At 37.3% G+C, this 17,480-nt stretch overlaps 1 protein-coding gene across 1 annotated transcript; it reads left to right on the forward strand.

Annotated features, from left to right (window-relative positions):
- Positions 1-2,057: 2,057 nt before the first annotated feature.
- On the forward strand, positions 2,058-17,468 carry LOC145764400 (inositol hexakisphosphate kinase 3-like). The gene is made up of 6 exons (XM_082576016.1): positions 2,058-2,343; positions 7,517-7,685; positions 9,230-9,459; positions 9,712-9,905; positions 12,229-12,350; positions 13,940-17,468. Exons 1-6 carry the CDS (start codon positions 2,058-2,060, stop codon positions 14,781-14,783), a joined length of 1,845 nt encoding a protein of 614 aa, XP_082432142.1. The 3' UTR covers positions 14,784-17,468.
- The last annotated feature ends 12 nt before the right edge of the window (positions 17,469-17,480 follow it).

Consider the following 17,480-nt stretch of genomic DNA (forward strand, 5'->3'; position numbering starts at 1 on the left):
CCGGTGGCATAGCAAAATGATAAGATCATGTTTTCTAGGGCATTTTTCGGTAATAAAGCTAAGTCTCTATGTTTTCTTGTTGCTAATTCCTAGCTGAGATATTTGAATGTTTGGTATTGGCAAAACTTGCTCTTTTAATGCAGTTTCGTTTAAAATTAGGCAAACTTTGTTTTAGAGACAGCATTCTACCCAGTAGCGTAGCCAGAAATTTTGAAAGGGGGGGGGGTTGACGACCCAGCGGCGGGGGGGCCTCCCCAAAATTTTTTTAAAAATTACTTTGAATTTGGTGCATTCTGAGAGCATTTTCAACAAAAATGTGGGTATAAATATTCCTGTAAAATGGTGCTGTCCGGTAGCATAGCAAAAGGATAAGATCATGTTTTTTTCGGCATTTTTCGGAAATAAAGCTAAATCTCTATGTTTTCTTGTTGCTAATTCCTGGTTGAGATGTTTGGTATTGGCAAAACTCGCTCTTTTAATACAGTTTTGTATAAAATTAGGCAATTTTTTTTTAGACTAAGCATCAATCTCAATATCGTGACGTCACACGTGTGACAAAGGGGGGGGGGGTTGCAACCCCCAACTCCCCCCCTGGCTACGCCACTGATTCTACCACACCCTTAAACACACAATGTTTACAATTAAACACAAGAAAATTGAGTGTAAAACTGAAAAGTCAGCGAACAGAGCTAATTTAACATAATTTTTTCCAGGGGGTGCCAACGTTTTTGCAGGGGGGCTTCGCCCCCCCTGCACCCCCCCCCTAGTTACGGGCCTGGCTACAATAATTGTTATTCTGCCAATACCGACATGAGCTACAATAATTGTTATTCTACCAATAGCCTACCTACCAATACTACTAATCAGTGGCGGCTGGTGGTGTTTGTGAAAAGTGGGGCTGCAAATGAATTCGCGGGAGGTCTGGGGGGTCTTCCCCAGAAAAATTTGAAAAATCACATTAAATTTGGTGCGTTCTGAGCATGATTTTACCCAAAATTTTGAAAAAATGCATTCAAACTTTGTTGAAAAGTTTATGTATTCCTAAGCTGTATTTAAAAAAAAACTAACAGTAGGCCTATTGCTTTGGAGACAAACTTTACTATTATTGAGCTTAGCCTTGACTAGCCTAGCCGTTGCATACAAGGTTGAAGTGATTTTGAGATAACTCTACAGCTAACACTTCTACATTTATGGCTCATCGCTACTCTGCAAAATAAAAACTAACTTTAAAAAGTCTGTAAAGTTATTCGGTTAGGTGGGGCTGTTTTCCATGCAGCCTCAACAGATTCAAAAATTGCTGAAAAATACCAAAAGAGGTGGAGCTTCAAGGATAATTTTCAGCCAATTAGAGCACTTGAAATCCAGAATCTCGGGCTGCAAAGAAGTTTGTCCAAAATCGGTGTTCCCAAACGAAACTTTTAATACCGTATTTTAATTTTCGATCCGCAATTCTTAAGTGAAAAAAGTAACCGGGTCGGACAAGCACAGAGGAAAATATATTTTTCTTCTTCTCTTTCTTTCAGGTGGGGCTGCAGCCCCATGGCACCAGCCGCCACTGCTACTAATACCAATAGTCCAATACCTACCAAAAAAAACAAAAGTATATACAATTTCCGCTTCTATAGCTCAGTTGGTCAAGCGCCTGACTTTATGAAGAAACTGCAAGATAAAGCAGCGCTGCTTCGACCATCGCGGTGTGCGCTTGAGCAGCGCATTTCATGGTGGGCTCTCAATTCAGTCACACTTCATGAATGGAAAAGTTAAGACAAAAACACTTCAACAATCAGAAACTTCACTTTAGTAGTCGAATGCCTCTACAAGTAAGTTATATGAAACTGCCAGGATTAAAATTCAAACTAAGCTTTCGCCGTCTGAGGATAAAGATCCCCACAAAAACAATCCATCAATTTCCTCAGTACGGTACGGTAGCTTTGGTCTCTATGATGCATGCTTTTCAACACTCTTTGTGCATTTTCAGGTGTTTATTGTAATTGCAGTATTAATTGTGTGTATTTTAAATTTTATTTGAAATGAATAAACGATAGCCTAAAAAAAATATGAGTAAGCTCAGCCAATTTTCGGAAATAACAAAGACCCAATTGGGTTCTTCTACGCTGACCTTTGAACTAAAAGAAAAGTTATCATCACTGGAAAAGAAAATAAGATTGACTCCTAAGTCGGACCGATCACGTTTGCTTCAAAGTTTTGGTCACCAAGTTAGCGGTCGTGCCACTATGCTTTGTTATGATTCGAATACCATTTGCAAGTCGTACGTTTCTCGGGAGCTTTATTTCTATTATTTTTTACCGTCAGTTCTGGAAGAATTTACTCCACAATTTCGAGGTAAGAATGTTGAGATTCAAAGAAAATGAATTGGTGTAGGCTACCACTGTACCTGCAAACATCTATAGTAGGATTGGCCCATGGTACAAGAGAAGGATCCACAGAGGATACAAACTGATATGCATAAATCAACAAGTGAATAAAACAGTAACAGTATCTTCTCAAGTAGCTTACATGGGTGTCCGACGTTTTTTCGTAAACAGCTGTTCGTAAAACAATTGTTCCTTAAGTTAATTTTTTGTAACACAATTCTTCGTAAAGCATTGCTTCGTGCGTGCAATTGAATTGACCGTAATACTAATTGTTCGTAAGACAGTTACAATTCTTTACGAGCAATTAATTAGGGTAGCGTATAATTATGCTAGAGATGTGCTAGATGTGACGTGCTGTAGAATGTAGATGAGCAGACAGAGTGTACTGTAGACCAGTGCTTCTTAAACTTTTTTAGTTTTGTTCACCCCTAGCATCTATCTCCAGATTTCATTCACCCTTGTCTCCTGATATGATAAAACTATCTCGTCTATATACAACAGCACAAAATGACTTAGGTTGTTTCGATTTTTGTTAGGATCAACTCAAGCTAAGTTTTACCATTGCAAATCTACAATTTCTCGAGTCCAGAGATATAAAGCTACAAAGCACAAATTTTTGTACTTATACACTCAGTGCAAACCAACTTCACTATTACAATAAGCAAAAAAACACCAAAAAACAACAGTTCAGTAGTCGATTTAGTGCAGAAAATTGTTTACTAGTGACTAGGATGCTCCTGAACTTTCGCAACTAGTTTTTCAAATCGTGGAGAGAGAAGTTCTTTTATTTTGCATCATCAGCACATGCGAAAAAACAAAACAATACAAGATTACAATGTGAGCTAGGTTGTTTGCTGATGACGATGGGAGTGACAGAAGGACCGAACTGGTCATCGAGTCTGCCACACCCGAGTGGTGTCATGGCTTATTTAAAATGGAACGGTGTCGAAGTTGAACGCAAATATTGATTGATTGATATATTGATTGATTTGATTGATAGATATATATTATATACAACATAAAAAAACAATACACATACGAAATTTAGCAGTGCGATATACAAAAAAAAACAAAAAAAAAAACAGAACTACTAGAAATGATGCAAAAATACAAAATGGCATATACAATATACATACAACACAGCATACTGGTAAGACAAAAGCAAATATACAGTAATTAGCGAGATACGGTGAGAATAAGTAGAAGCAGTTTGATGGTACTATAGGCTATCAGTTACTTATACTCAGACATTAAGTGCAGTTTTAATTTTTTAGAAAACATACTAATTGTTTGAAATTTTCTTAGCTGTTCCGGTAATTTGTTCCAAGTGTTTGTTCCAAGAAATTTAATTGAGCGTTGACCAAGCTTTGTACGCATTCTTGGTTTGAAAAGCATATCTTTCTTAGCACCTCTGGTATTATAGTTATGAGTTTCCTTACTAGGACGAAAGTACTCAAAAAAAATTGCCGGTAGATGTCCTTTATTGCTTTTATAAACAAACTTGCATACTTCTATTAAAAACATGTCTTCGATTTGTAGCAAGTTGCTTTTATTGAAAAGAGATTTGGTGGGAATTCTGTCCTTAATCTTGGTGAAGTTTAAACAGCGAATGATGCGATTGTGTACTAGATTTAAAGGATACAGTTCCGTTTTAGACGCACGACCCCAACAGATAATACCATACATTAGATGGGAGTGAACTAGAGCATAGTAAACTGCTCTTAATGTCTGAGAATTTACGTGCTTTCTTAATCGATATAGAGCACCACAGCTTTGAGAAAGTTTTGTTGAGATTATATTGATGTGCTGTTTCCATGATAACGACTCATCAAATGTTATACCTAAGTATTTGTAGGTGTTTGTGCGTTGCAATCTGGTATTTTGAAAAGTTATTTCTAGATTTGAATTTTCTCGGACAAACTTTGACCCAAACAACATGTATTTGGTTTTGCTTACATTAATTGTTAACTTGTTTGTATGCATCCAGTTTTGAATCATTAGGAGGTTAGAATTCACTTTTTCTTGCAATCTAGTAGGGCTTTTATCCTTAATACATAGTAGTGTATCATCAGCAAACAAACGAGTCTCAAATTCAGAAGCATGATTAAGGTCATTAATGTAGATAATGAACAACAGTGGACCAAGAACTGAGCCTTGGGGAACACCACATTTGATTTCTTCATATTTAGAATTTGTAGTACCAAACTGCACAAACTGGTAACGGTGATTTAAGTAAGACTTTAATAAATTATAAGCATTTCCTCTGATGCCATAATAATCTAGTTTCTTTAAAAGGATTTCATGGTCAACAGTGTCAAATGCTTTAGCAAGATCAATAAAGATACTACATGTAACAAAACCATCATCACAATTTTGTATTAGTTGTTCATAGATATCCGTAGCAGCTAATGTGGTTGAATGTCCACCTCTGAAACCAAACTGTTGTTGGGACAAAACATTGAATTTTTCAAAAAAATTTACTAACCTTTTATGAATGATTTTTTCAAAGATTTTAGAGAAACATGTTAAGATGGAAATAGGCCTGTATTGATCAACTTTATTTTTTGGTCCTCCTTTATGAAGGGGTATCACTCTTGCAATTTTATAGCTATCAGGGAATTTACCAATTGTCATAGATTCATTTATTATAGAAGCTAAGATTGGGCTTATGACATACTTCAATCTTTTTATTGTTTTGATAGTGATGCCATCTGGACCAGTTGCTTTTTTGTTATCTAAGCTGTTGACAATGCTTAAAATTTCCATTTCATCAGTATTTTCTAGGTGCAGGGAATTGAGAAGTCTGCCTCTCATCAGGGACAATGGATTAGAAGTGGTTTTTGGAACTTTGGCTGCAAGTGAAGGTCCCACTTGAGTAAAATATGTGTTAAATGAATTACTTATTTGCACCGGGTCGGTTGTAACTTTATGACCATTACTTAATGAGAAGTTGGTTGCATATTGTTTGTGTTTTTTGTTTGTACGGCCAGTAATTTCATTTATTATTTGCCATGTTTTGCTAGAGTTGTTTCTTTCTTTGTTTATTGAAGTTTTATAATAATTAGACTTCGATTTTTCTTTCACATGAGTAAGCAGATTTCTATATTTTTTGTACTTGGTGTATAAATCATTACTCTTAAAGTTAGATTTATATAGTTGCTTGTACATTTTATTCCTCGTTTTGATGGAGGATAGAATACCCCTTGACAACCATGGCCTCAAATATAACCGGCTCTCTTTTTTGCTAAGTTTAGTATAGGGCATATGCTTGTTGGTTTCATTATTAATAATCTGTTCCAATTGGATGAATCAGTCCTTCTAAGTTGGATGAATCAGTCCTTCTAATGCAACTCTCATCGATGAGTCCACACATTTCATTGCATTTCTCTTTTTAGTTTTCAGTTCCACTATGCATGAAAATCCCTTTTTCTGACAAGTAGCCTAAGTAGTAGGCATGAGCACCAATTTCTGTAAGGCTTTTAAAGCAATCGTCTTATACTCAGGGGGTTCGAGCAAGCTGACCCAATAATCGCCATAATAGGGATGTGTTTTGAAGAACAATTTTTGAGAAAAATCACTCTGTAACCCGGAATATCCGCCCTGTTCGCAAGCTATCATCCATTTCTGACGGTTCACCCTTATTCACCCCTTTTGGTTGGTTCACCCCTGCAAAAATTGTATTCACCCTGGGGTGAACCATTCACCTGTTTAAGAAACACTGCTGTAGACTGTAGAGTCCCTGATTCACAATGGCAGCGAAAAAGGAAAGCCAAAACTTTTATGATATATGGTGGCCAGCTTTATTACAAAGATTATAGTGCACCGCACAAGGGCAAGAAACCACTTATTGGAAATTTGAGCATTTTCAAAGGAAATGCCCTGCACGAGTAACAATAGGGGCGCCGAAACAATTTTTGACTGGAAGGGAGGCAGGATTATGAAAAAGGGCACTTTTGTCGCGGAAAGGCCAATTTTTGTAAAACTTTAAAGATAAAATATAGCGATAATACTCATCTATCAGCTCACCATCGAGTAATGATACAAGTGTCCGGTATACAAAGAAGGACATCATGCTATGTTATAATCATGTAACCTATTGTGTTGCAGAATTTGTGCTGTGGATATTATTTTGAGCTTTTGATTAACGATTTCAAAAATATTTTCATTGTCGAATATCTCGAAAACTAGAGCCAATTCGAAAAAACTAAGTGCATTTACGGAATCAGGGGCCTTGAAATACTTTAAAATGACTCTCACCTTTATTTGTGCTAAAAAAAATTTGTTGACCTGTGTTATAATTAGGCTAAAAGCGAATAGCAGAAATTGTTATATTGCAAAATGTGCAGTAGCTTACATGACTTTAAAAGGGCACCATTGCCCTCTGTCCCTCCAAGATGCTCCCCCTGCCCACCGCTTCCGGCGCCCCTGAGTAACAACTGAAAAATTGCTCACAAACAATTGACCTATCACCTGTTTACGAACAATTCACTATACGAACAATTGATGTAGGCTATACGAAGAAATGATTTACGAAGAATTGTTTTACGAAGAATTAATTTTACGAACAACTGTTTACGAAGAATTGTTTTACGAACAACTGTTTACGAACAATTCACCTATAACCGCTTACATGCAGCTCCACACAAAGTGAAATTTGCATGACTTTTTACACTTTTTTTTAATTTTTTTGTTTAATGTTTAAAAAGACATTATTAAAAGTAACTAGGCTACGGACACTAGGACAGTGGCCAGTGTTTCAGTCTTCCGATCTCTTAAGCGTAGTAAAACGAAAGGAGAAAGTTGTCTTGAAATTTTGAGATGATGGTTTCTAAGAGTGATTTTAATAATTCAGATAATATGAAACCAAGGAACTTTCAGAAATAATTAATTAAACTACCATTCAACGTTTTATAGGCAGAGAAAACTTTTTCTCGAATGGTAGTTTAATTAGTGATTTTAATAAGCCAAAGAGAATTGATTTAATTTTTAGCTTGGGACTCCAGCGAAAATGCTTAAGGAAGTTAAGTTTTACTTTTTTTGTTTATGTTGAGAACGATAGGCTATTTAGGTAACCCAAAAGCCATAATGATATTTTCACAATCCGCTGGTTCTGTTTTCTGATGATCAGTTTTCCTTTTCAGGGATAATCAATGTGACTTTCATTGAAAACAGACAGACGCGATCTGTGCTTCCTTATGTTCAACCACAGACTCTTCTACAGCCCAGATCACGTGACATATGCCGCTGGGTTGAAGAACCAAAATGTCATTCGAAACGATGCGTGAGGGACTTTGGGAAAACACACGTAATGTAAGTAGCTTATAGGCTATGTTATATTTTGGTGTGTTGCTTCGGAAGGAACAAAATGCAAGGTTTAGAAGAATACTATACATAGAATAATAATCATTTGCTATCTCCGCTTGCAGCAGATTGCGCATCACAACATGGGTTACTTGACAGGGTTCCATGTGATTTTATGAGCCGTACTGCTTCCATGCTGGCTCAAGGCAGATTGGAAGAGGGTGATATGTCACCAGATTATTACCCGATTTATCCTCACTGCGTTATGCAAGAAAGAACACAATTGGTACCCTTTTTAAAGTCTTTGGTATGACCCGACCTGGAATCGAACCCAGGGCTACATAGATAGAATACTGTAGCGCTTTTGAATCTAAAATAATATACGCTATTTTTAAATGTCTTTTGCAACTATTGCAGTTTCGGACGTAATTTGAAAATTGCAAAACTGAAGCCTTGTGCAACTGCAAATCATTTACTAAACTAGTGGGACTGGTATTCTTTGACAGCTGTTCGAAATACTTACTTTCAATTGTCAGAACGTCCACACCACATCTTATGTTACTTTCCTCCCATACCGAGCGCTCAATCAAAAAAGCGTCTGAACTATCTTACTGATCAAAGATGTTTTTGGTTTTGCACTTTTGCCAAATTAAAATATTGCAACCTTCCGTCTAAAACTTGCTGTTCATTTAAGTTTTACTGTGATGATTGACTGGCAACACCCTGGGCGGCTGGTCGCTATGGCCGCAGTTTTTTAATTAATAACACCATGATCAAGACAGCCTATATAACAATACAGAGAAAAATTTTACCGAATGTTTTTATCAGCTTGCGAATAGCTGATATTTTTCCATGTTATTTATCCCTTTGTTCTTACTGCTATTTCTGTTAGGCTTATTGCCATCTGATCTAGAGAAACCTCTCAATAGTTTCAACTACAGTAAACTACCCGTCTTCATGTGGATCAAGGGTCTCAAACTCAAATTGCTCTGAAAAGCAAATGAATTCTTTAACTACCCGTCTTCATGTGGATCAAGGGTCTCAAACTCAAATTGCTCTGAAAAGCAAATGAATTCTTCTAAATTAACTCGAGGGCCGCAATACACAATAAGTATAAACAAAATCACACAGTGAGAGCGCAATAAAAGAGGTAGTAAGAATGTACCAAGAACGTAGGATGGCAATAAGTCCAACAGAAATAGCAGTAAGAACAAAGGGATAAATAACATGGAAAAAATATTTTGCATTAAACAGTTACCGTACTGTAATTATTAACTAAATTAAAGTTCAAAGATGCATCGCGAGTCCCACCAAAACGTTGTCGCAGGCCGCGTGCTTGAGGTCTTTGATCTAGCTAGATTGTTACAAATCATTAGGATTCTTACTTGTTTACTCGGTTATCAAAAAATACTGTTTACTAAGCAAAGCCAAATACAGTCCACGATTGTTTAACCTACACGGAACTTTAATATGTTCAGTGTTCATTCACCGGTGCAAAACAAATGAAAAGGTAAAATAAATTTCAAAGCGTAAAATGAATCTTGGTGTTACAGATATCCGACCAATTCATCACTCACTGCACTGCGGGATAAGCCAATCGATTTTTCTGAAGAAATCGATTCCTTGACGCACGAATTTGGCACTAACGTCACTTTACGTAACGAGAGCGTCAGGACGTCAAATTTAGATGAGCCGTCTGGAGAAGGCAGTGGGCTGCACAACCCATGGAGTTTGAAAATAATCGATGATGCTTGGGCAAAACTAAAATCAAACTACATCGTAGGTGATAAATATGAATGTTTTAGTTACAAGTTGGTTATAACTTAGTTAGTTTACATTGGTTTAACGTCTCCATAACCTCCAAAAATCTCAATCACCTGATCTCCACTTACCGATCCCCAATCTTGAAAAATACCATTCTCCACCCACTAGAAATCCCATTCACCTCATCCTCCCCCTCCTCATTTTTGTATGCAACGTTTTTTTTGGGCAAATCGTTGTTTATGTATCAGTTGCTTCGGTTCATAGGAAGGAGACAAAGAACCGAGGAAGGTGTCGATCGCCAAAACCAAGCGATTTATGTTGCTGGAGAATGTCACTTCGCCCTACCGCCGGCCTTGCGTTTTGGACCTGAAAATAGGCACTAGAGTGCGTCAAAATGCGTCCGCAGCCAAGCTGGCTCGTCATTTGACAGCAATTGACTTGGGTGCAAGGTTAAGCGGCATGCAGGTAAGAGCACCAAACGTTAGGTTTATTCATTTCCATAAGAATGGGCAAAAATACTTAATTTGTTTTTCTATTTTTGAACTGATCACTAGGGCAACCAAAAGTCAATAAAGTCAAACTTTTTCTGCCTTGTTCAAAGTTTATAAAACGTCCACAAACTAAATTTCAGGCTGACACGAAGAGAGGTTTCAAAGTTATTAAGTAAAAAAAAAGTCAAATTTCATGGTTAGGTCAAAATCTTCTTTTAACGTAGTTTTTATTCTCTCTAATTGATATTTTATTAAAGCTACACAGATACTGATTTTTTGTTGCAATTTCTGTTGCTATTCTGACGTAATAATCCATTTGTTGCAATTTCTGAGGTAATAGCCTTGTTTCGCCCACTAGTAGTGTTGCCACTTCTAGTGTTTTTCCACTAGATCTAGTGTTTTTGGGTTGCATCTAGTGTTCTAGTGTTTTTTTTCTGCTATCTAGTGTTTTTTTAGCGATTTACCGCTATGTTGGTGTGCATAAGTTTGGACAGTGTTCAAAGTAGCCCTCACCTATTGTTGTATGGCTGCATCAATGTATTTGTAGTGCTTTTCAAAGTGGACTCGAGTTTTTTGTTTAGTTACACCCAATGATGACCAAATTTGAGATATTTAGCATAAATACTTTAAAAAATACACACAAATGACTGTGAAAAGTGTTCAAAGTAGACTAAAGTAGGTAGCGTAGCCTACCTCATAGTAGGCTTGCATTTCGTCAGCTTACATTTGATGAGTGTGGAGTTCTTAGACTACACTACCACAGAGATGATTGTGAGTAATACTGCGTTTTTGACAATATATTTGCAAAGGCCAAATTTTGGAAAATTTTGTTCGCCCCCCAAAATGTTTTACTCCCCTACGGATATGACTTCAGGGCTTTCACTTTCAAGGAAATTCAGTTCTATTTTGAAATTTTAAGGACTTTTAGCACTCACTAACGCCATTGGCTGTCATTTTTGTACATTGTGCATGTAAATGATCGTGTATTTATGATTCTAGTGTTTTTTTTGTGAATCTAGTGTTTTTTTCAGTCAAATTTAGTACTTTTCCATGACAAGAGAGTGGCAACAGTGCCCACTACTGACGATTGAATATTAAGTAGGCTAGGCGTGGAAGGCAGGTAACGTGGTCTTTGTTCTTGCTTAGGTGAATGCTCAAACTATTATACATATAGTATTGAAGTTTTAGCTTCCTGATGTTCTGAAATTTGTCTTTAGCTAGCCTATAATTATGCCTAAAGTTAAACAATATATTAAAGCAAGAATCTGAAGGAATGACATCAAGTGCATTGTGAAAATTGGACGAGATGATATTTCACCACATTTCTATAGCCTGCTGAGGAACTCCCAAGCAACTTCTGTATCAGCAGAGAGAAGCTTCTTCATTTTAGGAAAAATTTTGGCGAGAGACAGGAACTTCAAAGGCGATAATGTGAAACATAACTTGATGTTGAAGTATAATACTGCAGAACCCTCTTAGTAATTTCGGGACATTTAAAGACGCTCCATATTTATCTTTTGCAGTTTTTACCTGTTCGTTAGCTGTGGTGTCGTCGAGTCTCTCACATTTTTCTTTTATTTCGTTAGAAAAAGAAGATATCCTTACCTAACGGTTTGATTTCTAATGTGCTTTGTATTTCGCATCTGGGTTGCAAACGCAGAAAGTGATTGGTCAAAATTTGTAAATTATAAACGATTATAAAGTCAAAATTTCAAGTTTTAAGGTCAAAAAATTGGTTGCCCTACTGATCACTAAACATCTTGGCTTTGTAGAGGTGGATGTGCAAATTTAAAATGTAAAGAATCAGTAGTATCATGGCCACCTAAAGATACGACCTGATTTGTCACATTTTGCAGAAATTTCCCGGTTTTTCTAACTTTGGGCGAACGTTTAAATAAATTTTTCTAAAAATTAGATTTTTACGCTTTCTTTTTTCTTTTCCCCAGATGACACAATAGGTTTTAACATCCTCATATGTTGAAAAACAAAGAAAATTTGATTTCGAAGATTTTAGTCAGACTGTTAATTTTTCAATAACAGTCTGATTTAGCGTTTTTCAACTTACTTTTTTTCATTTGCTACTGCTTCCCTAAGGCAACAAAAAAGTTTTATGTCATTAGGAAACCGCAAAAAGTAAAAACATCTCAAAAAATATCAGTCAAGCACTAGCAGTAGCTGTAATCAAAATCTGCAAAATGTGACAAATCAGGCCGGATCTCCAGGTGGCCATGGTAGTATATACGATGAAATATAAAAAAAAAACTCAAAAGTTTAACTACATAAATATTTTTTCAAAGATCTACCAACCGAAACGGAACGAATTCGACTACATCAACAAGTACTGTGGCCACAACTTGAATGTGAATGGATTCAAAGCAAAACTGGTGCAATTCTTCTCCAGAGGCCACGCGACCTCAAGGTGGGACAGTTCGCATGTTGTTAGGGTTAAGGCTTGATCAAACTTGTATTTCGTTTAGCTTTGGTAGAGAGTTTGCTTTTTTGAACCATAGGCAAGCAAAACAAAGTAACTTTGGCAGGTTTAACATAATGTATTACACACAAAAAGTGGTGAGAGCCCTGGAAATGTAATCAAAAGGGCACCGGTTCGACACCGCTCAAGAGCATGCGGCTGTGTCTTTGGCAGGACACTTAAAGGCATGCCTGTAGGTGGACACGAAGATTGGCTTCCTTGCCTTCCCGTCCACTTAATCTAAATCTTCAACCACTGTATGTAAGCCTGGATACGACAAACAAAACACAAAAAAATATATAACATCATAACTCAAACGTTTTCGACACGTACGTGTGTCCTCATCAGGAATTACTTAAATACTTAAATCTGCAATATACATAAAATGAAAAATTGTAAGACAAATTTGACTTTGCACTATAACTATATATAAAAATGAAATGCTTAGTAGACTAAATGTTCTATGCACCATGCATAAGCAGTTTGTTGTGAGATAGCTAACTTAAGTTACTCGATACAATATCAGGTACAGACACTCTACATTTCATATGGAAGGCGTGTTTATTATCCACACCCTTTTTTCTCTAGGTACCCATTGTCGTGTTTCGCATATAAAGTTTTACAAATAGTATTTTTCAACGAAATTTAACAAGAAAAAAGTAACATTTCTAGAAAACTTGCGCATGCCTTAAGGACATTTAAAATATGACACCATTTCTTCTTTAACCCCGCATGTGTCAATACTAATCTTGTTGTTTGCGCCAAAGTGCAATGGTGAATTTTTTTGTGTCGTATCCGGACTTCCGCCCGGTGGTTAATTGGACGGGAAGGAACAGAAACTGTTTTTAGTGTGCGCCATCAAGCATGTCATTCAGTATTTTAGCTAAGATATAACAGTGTGCTTTTGAGTGGTGTCGAACTAGCGCCCTTTCGATCGTCGACCAATGCTATCAATGCTCGTCCATGGAAATGGCGTAGACCAGTGGTTTTCAACGTTTTTGGTGGAACGGAACCCAATAAAACATTCCAAAAGCTCGAGGAACCCCTGTTCAATAATTTAATTGCCTTATGCAAAAAACATCGTTTGATTAATAAGAACTCCTTGAAGCGAAGAAAACATGTCGACGAAATTTGGCGGGAAAGCAGAAAGTTAAAGGTAATCGCACCACAAGAAAACAACGAAAATTCGGGATCGCAGCAAACGTGTTAAAGTGTAGCAAATTTATTAATAGTGGCAAACCTAATCAATATTTGATTATCTTTAAACAATATGCCTATAATAATAAAATAGACTCTCGGATTTGAATGTAAACTTGCGGAACCCCTAGACTTACTGGCGGAACCTTAGGATTCCGCGGAACCCTGGTTGAAAACCACTGGCGTAGACTTACCAATGTAACTTTAGCTGGTTTAGCATTGTAATAAACATGTTAAACCCTCTAAAGTTACTTTGTTTTGTCTGTCTATGGTTCAACCAAGCAAACTCTTTGCCAAAGCTTTGCCAATTTAAATTGAATAAAAGTTTCTGTTTGTTTTAGGTCTCTTCGCAAGGGCAGAGACTTTTATGTGGCGAAGTCTAGTGCCGAAGAAGGAAGAGAGACATTGTATTGGAAAATCGACTCCTGTTTGGTGAAATGTGCCGTAGCAAAGCTCACGAGGCTTCGGCACGCGGTGGCCTCATTGGAAGCTCATAGGTTTTATTCGTGTTCAGTCTTGCTGATTTATGAAGGCGAACCAGCGGAAAATCTTTCACTCGGTTCAACTAAGCCGGTTTCAACCGGTCACGACAGGTTTTCTGACATTAAAATTAGCGATCGTCAACCTTTTCCGGTAAAAAATACCTCCCGTTCCAATCATTCTATTTCTTCTACGCCGAAACTGCGCCGACCTAGCAGCTTACCGACACGAAGATCTGGTTATGTGAGTAAAAGTTCAGATTCAAGTCCAGATATTCAGCAATGGAGAAACCTGCTGTCTGGTAGAGGAGATGGACTGCTCTGCCGAGACGATACTGATGCTGCTTCAAAATCCAAACCAAAGAAAGTGAAGAAAAAAACGGATAGCACTCAGAGAGATGTTATAGCATCAAAAGGGGACCATTTTTCTTCACAGACAAAATCTTCGTCGAAGTACTGTCGGCGAACTAAATCTTGCTCCGCCATGCGTAAACTTGAGGTCGCTAAAGCTTCTCAGACAACGACGGATTTGTCGCGTCATAACCCCGCCGACGCGCTGAATGCGGTCGATGTTCGCCTCATAGATTTTGCACACTTTTGCTTCAAAGATCCGGTTGTTCATCCGGGGGCAGATGGGGGATTTTTGTTTGGGTTGGACAACGTAATTGCGCTGTTGAATGCCATGCTTGAGGTAGAGAGCGGATAACTGCGATTATTTTATGAGTCCTAGCCTATATATAAAGTAGAATGCAACGCATTTCATGGCTGGCAAAGAAAACAAATAAAGAAATTCTACACCAAGTGAACCAAACCAGAACTCTGTTAAAAAGTATGAAAACCAGACAATATAAATTTCTCGGCCATGTAATAAGAAAGCAAAAACTGGAGCATCTCTCTTTAACTGGTAAAATTTTTGGAAAGCGGGCACCTGGCAGACAAAGACATCTGGAACAATTTAACGACAAAACAGAAACAATCATCCATGCAACATATAATAGGAACATTTGGTCTAATTATTCATCTGAGGCCGTCGATGCCTGGTTCAGGCAAGGCAATTGAAGAAGAAGAAGCCTATATAAATCAGTACAGTTGCGGATGGTTTACTTTCTAAGTTTTATCTCATTTTATAAACTTAATTTGTTTTCACCAAACTTAATTGATTTCGTTCAATCGTACTATTGCATTCTAGTTAATGGATTGTTATAATTCTACGTAAATTCGAAGTATAGTTTAAGAGACATCGGTTAATACGTTGTGGCCGATTTTATGAGCGTTTTTACATTCGGTCTTTTTCGCAAAAAACTTACAGGATGCTTTTATTTTTTATTGTCCAGTCAAGTCTCATGCTAATTTTTACATCATCACTCCTGCGTTTTCAACAATTTTGTATAGTTTAATCCCAGCCATCGGATGAGTCATTTTTTACGTTGAACCAATCTAAGAAATAACTGAGTTGTCGGCTGATGTCACAAGTAGCATGCCATTTTCATCCCATCCAACATACATGACCTCACAACCGTTCTGTGTCTCATGTCAAGGATATATACGTCACTTCTCTTTGCTGGCACTTTTTTTCTCATTTTTATACAGGAACTTCTAAAAGACCCGGATGTTCAGATATCCTTCAAGTATCTAGCACTAGTGTAGTGTTCAAACCAGGGATTACTCAAGCTTGTCTGTATAAAAACTAAGCATGGCGTTCATGTGACACAACTTTTTAGTAACAGCTTGCGTACAAAGGTGCTTTCGAATTTACCACATGATGCATGTGCAATGTAGTAGCCTACTTGTATTTGGGCTTGACCAAATTTTCTTATTGTCAGTTGCTTAGTGTGATATTTGACAAAACCAACATTTATTTTCAGGTAGGCTGATAAATTTGTGAACATCATTGCATTGTTTATTGGTTCAAAACAAATCGGTTTGGATCAGTTGTTGCACGTTTTGCGAAGTTCGGGCTGCTTGTGAGCTCGTTCAAAGTGGGTAAGGTTGGTGCTAGGCTGCTCGTACTCTTTTAAATGGCTTTTCTTAACACTGTTTTATTTTTCAAAACCCACTTGGCAGAATCAACCCGTCCATGTCGAAACCTCTGTTTTCATGCTGTGATCTCCACTGTCGATTGTAAGTGTTGTGGACAACGTTGTCTTTGTTTATCTGTTGTACTTTATCATTTGTTAAATGCAGTTGAGCGCTATTTTGTTCTGCAAAGACCAGTTTTCCCAATCTGGTGCCCACAAACTTCCGGGGATGTTGGTGGAAAATTTGAAGGGATCCGTGAACACAAAAACACTTAATCAAAGCAACAATAGTTTCATACACTGTATTATTTAGGAACGTTGCAGTACGGGATGCAAAAATCCGCTTTTCCGATCACATTGGAAGGCTCTATTTTTAATTTGTTAATTTTTTTACACCTTGTTGCAAGCTTGCTTCCAACAAGGAACCTGCACGTTAGTTCAGTGGTTGCGCGCCCTACTCGAGAACAAGCGCCGCTGGTTCGGCTCTCAGGGTGTGCGCTTGAGCAACACATTTCAGTACTGCTCTCCATTTAGCGGCACCTAGTAGATGGAATAATTCCTCGACAACAACACTTCAACAATCGGAAACTTTACTCTGTAAATTTCGTTGACCGGGCCTACGTCAGTGGTTCAAAGCCTCTACAAGTATGCGAAACTGCCATGATTAAGCTCTGCAAGAAGCTTTCCCAGTCCGAGGATAAAGATTCAATCAAATCAATCAGTTACGAATGGACTTTTGTTAATTTACGACTTTTGAATTCCAAAACAAATATTTTAAATTACTTTGAAACTGACTTCATCACTTCTGTATTAGCTATGAAACGCACCATATTGTTTGCAAATCAGAATAAAGTAGCCTTCCAGTGTGAACGATAAGCCAAAAAGTGCATGTAGTTTTGCATCGCCTGACCTAAAATTCCTTGTGCTTTAGCAACCATTTCGCTCACGATCATTGTAAGTTTTTGTGGCCCAGACATGAAATAATTGAAAGGGCCCTGGACGAATGTTTGGGAACCACCGTGTAGTTTATCACAAGCCCGGATCTCTGGGCTTTTAGTTTTTATGTAGGCTAATTTCTAAATTAGAGATAAAACTTTAGTAAGTTAGCACAGGCCTACTGAGACATTTCAACATGCGTGAGATTAACGGATTTTTCATCTTTGTAGCCTGCCGTATTTTTAAGCAGCGATTTGAAATTATTTTCAACTTTGTTTTGGCATTTCTTTTTTTTATTACAGTATTTCAAAAAATTTCGTTATTCGTTCATTTCAACATTACTTTCTACTTTTTAAATGTGCATTACATAACATTTACGTTCGTTATCGAACCATTCCTATCTTACGAAATTGCCAATACAGTATTCGGCACGTCGACATAGTGTGGGA

The sequence above is a fragment of the Aplidium turbinatum genome, chromosome 2, assembly GCF_918807975.1.
Source record: "Aplidium turbinatum chromosome 2, kaAplTurb1.1, whole genome shotgun sequence".
NCBI classification, from domain to species: Eukaryota; Metazoa; Chordata; class Ascidiacea; order Aplousobranchia; family Polyclinidae; genus Aplidium; species Aplidium turbinatum.

Excerpts from the sequence above, each read along its gene's own strand:
- LOC145764400 (XM_082576016.1), top strand. The coding sequence starts at position 2,058 with ATGAGTAAGCTCAGCCAATTTTCGGAAATAACAAAGACCCAATTGGGT. Across the intron at positions 2,344-7,516 it reads ATTTACTCCACAATTTCGAG|GGATAATCAATGTGACTTTC; the intron begins GTAAGAATGTTG and ends TTTCCTTTTCAG. Across the intron at positions 9,906-12,228 it reads CAAGGTTAAGCGGCATGCAG|ATCTACCAACCGAAACGGAA; the intron begins GTAAGAGCACCA and ends ATTTTTTCAAAG.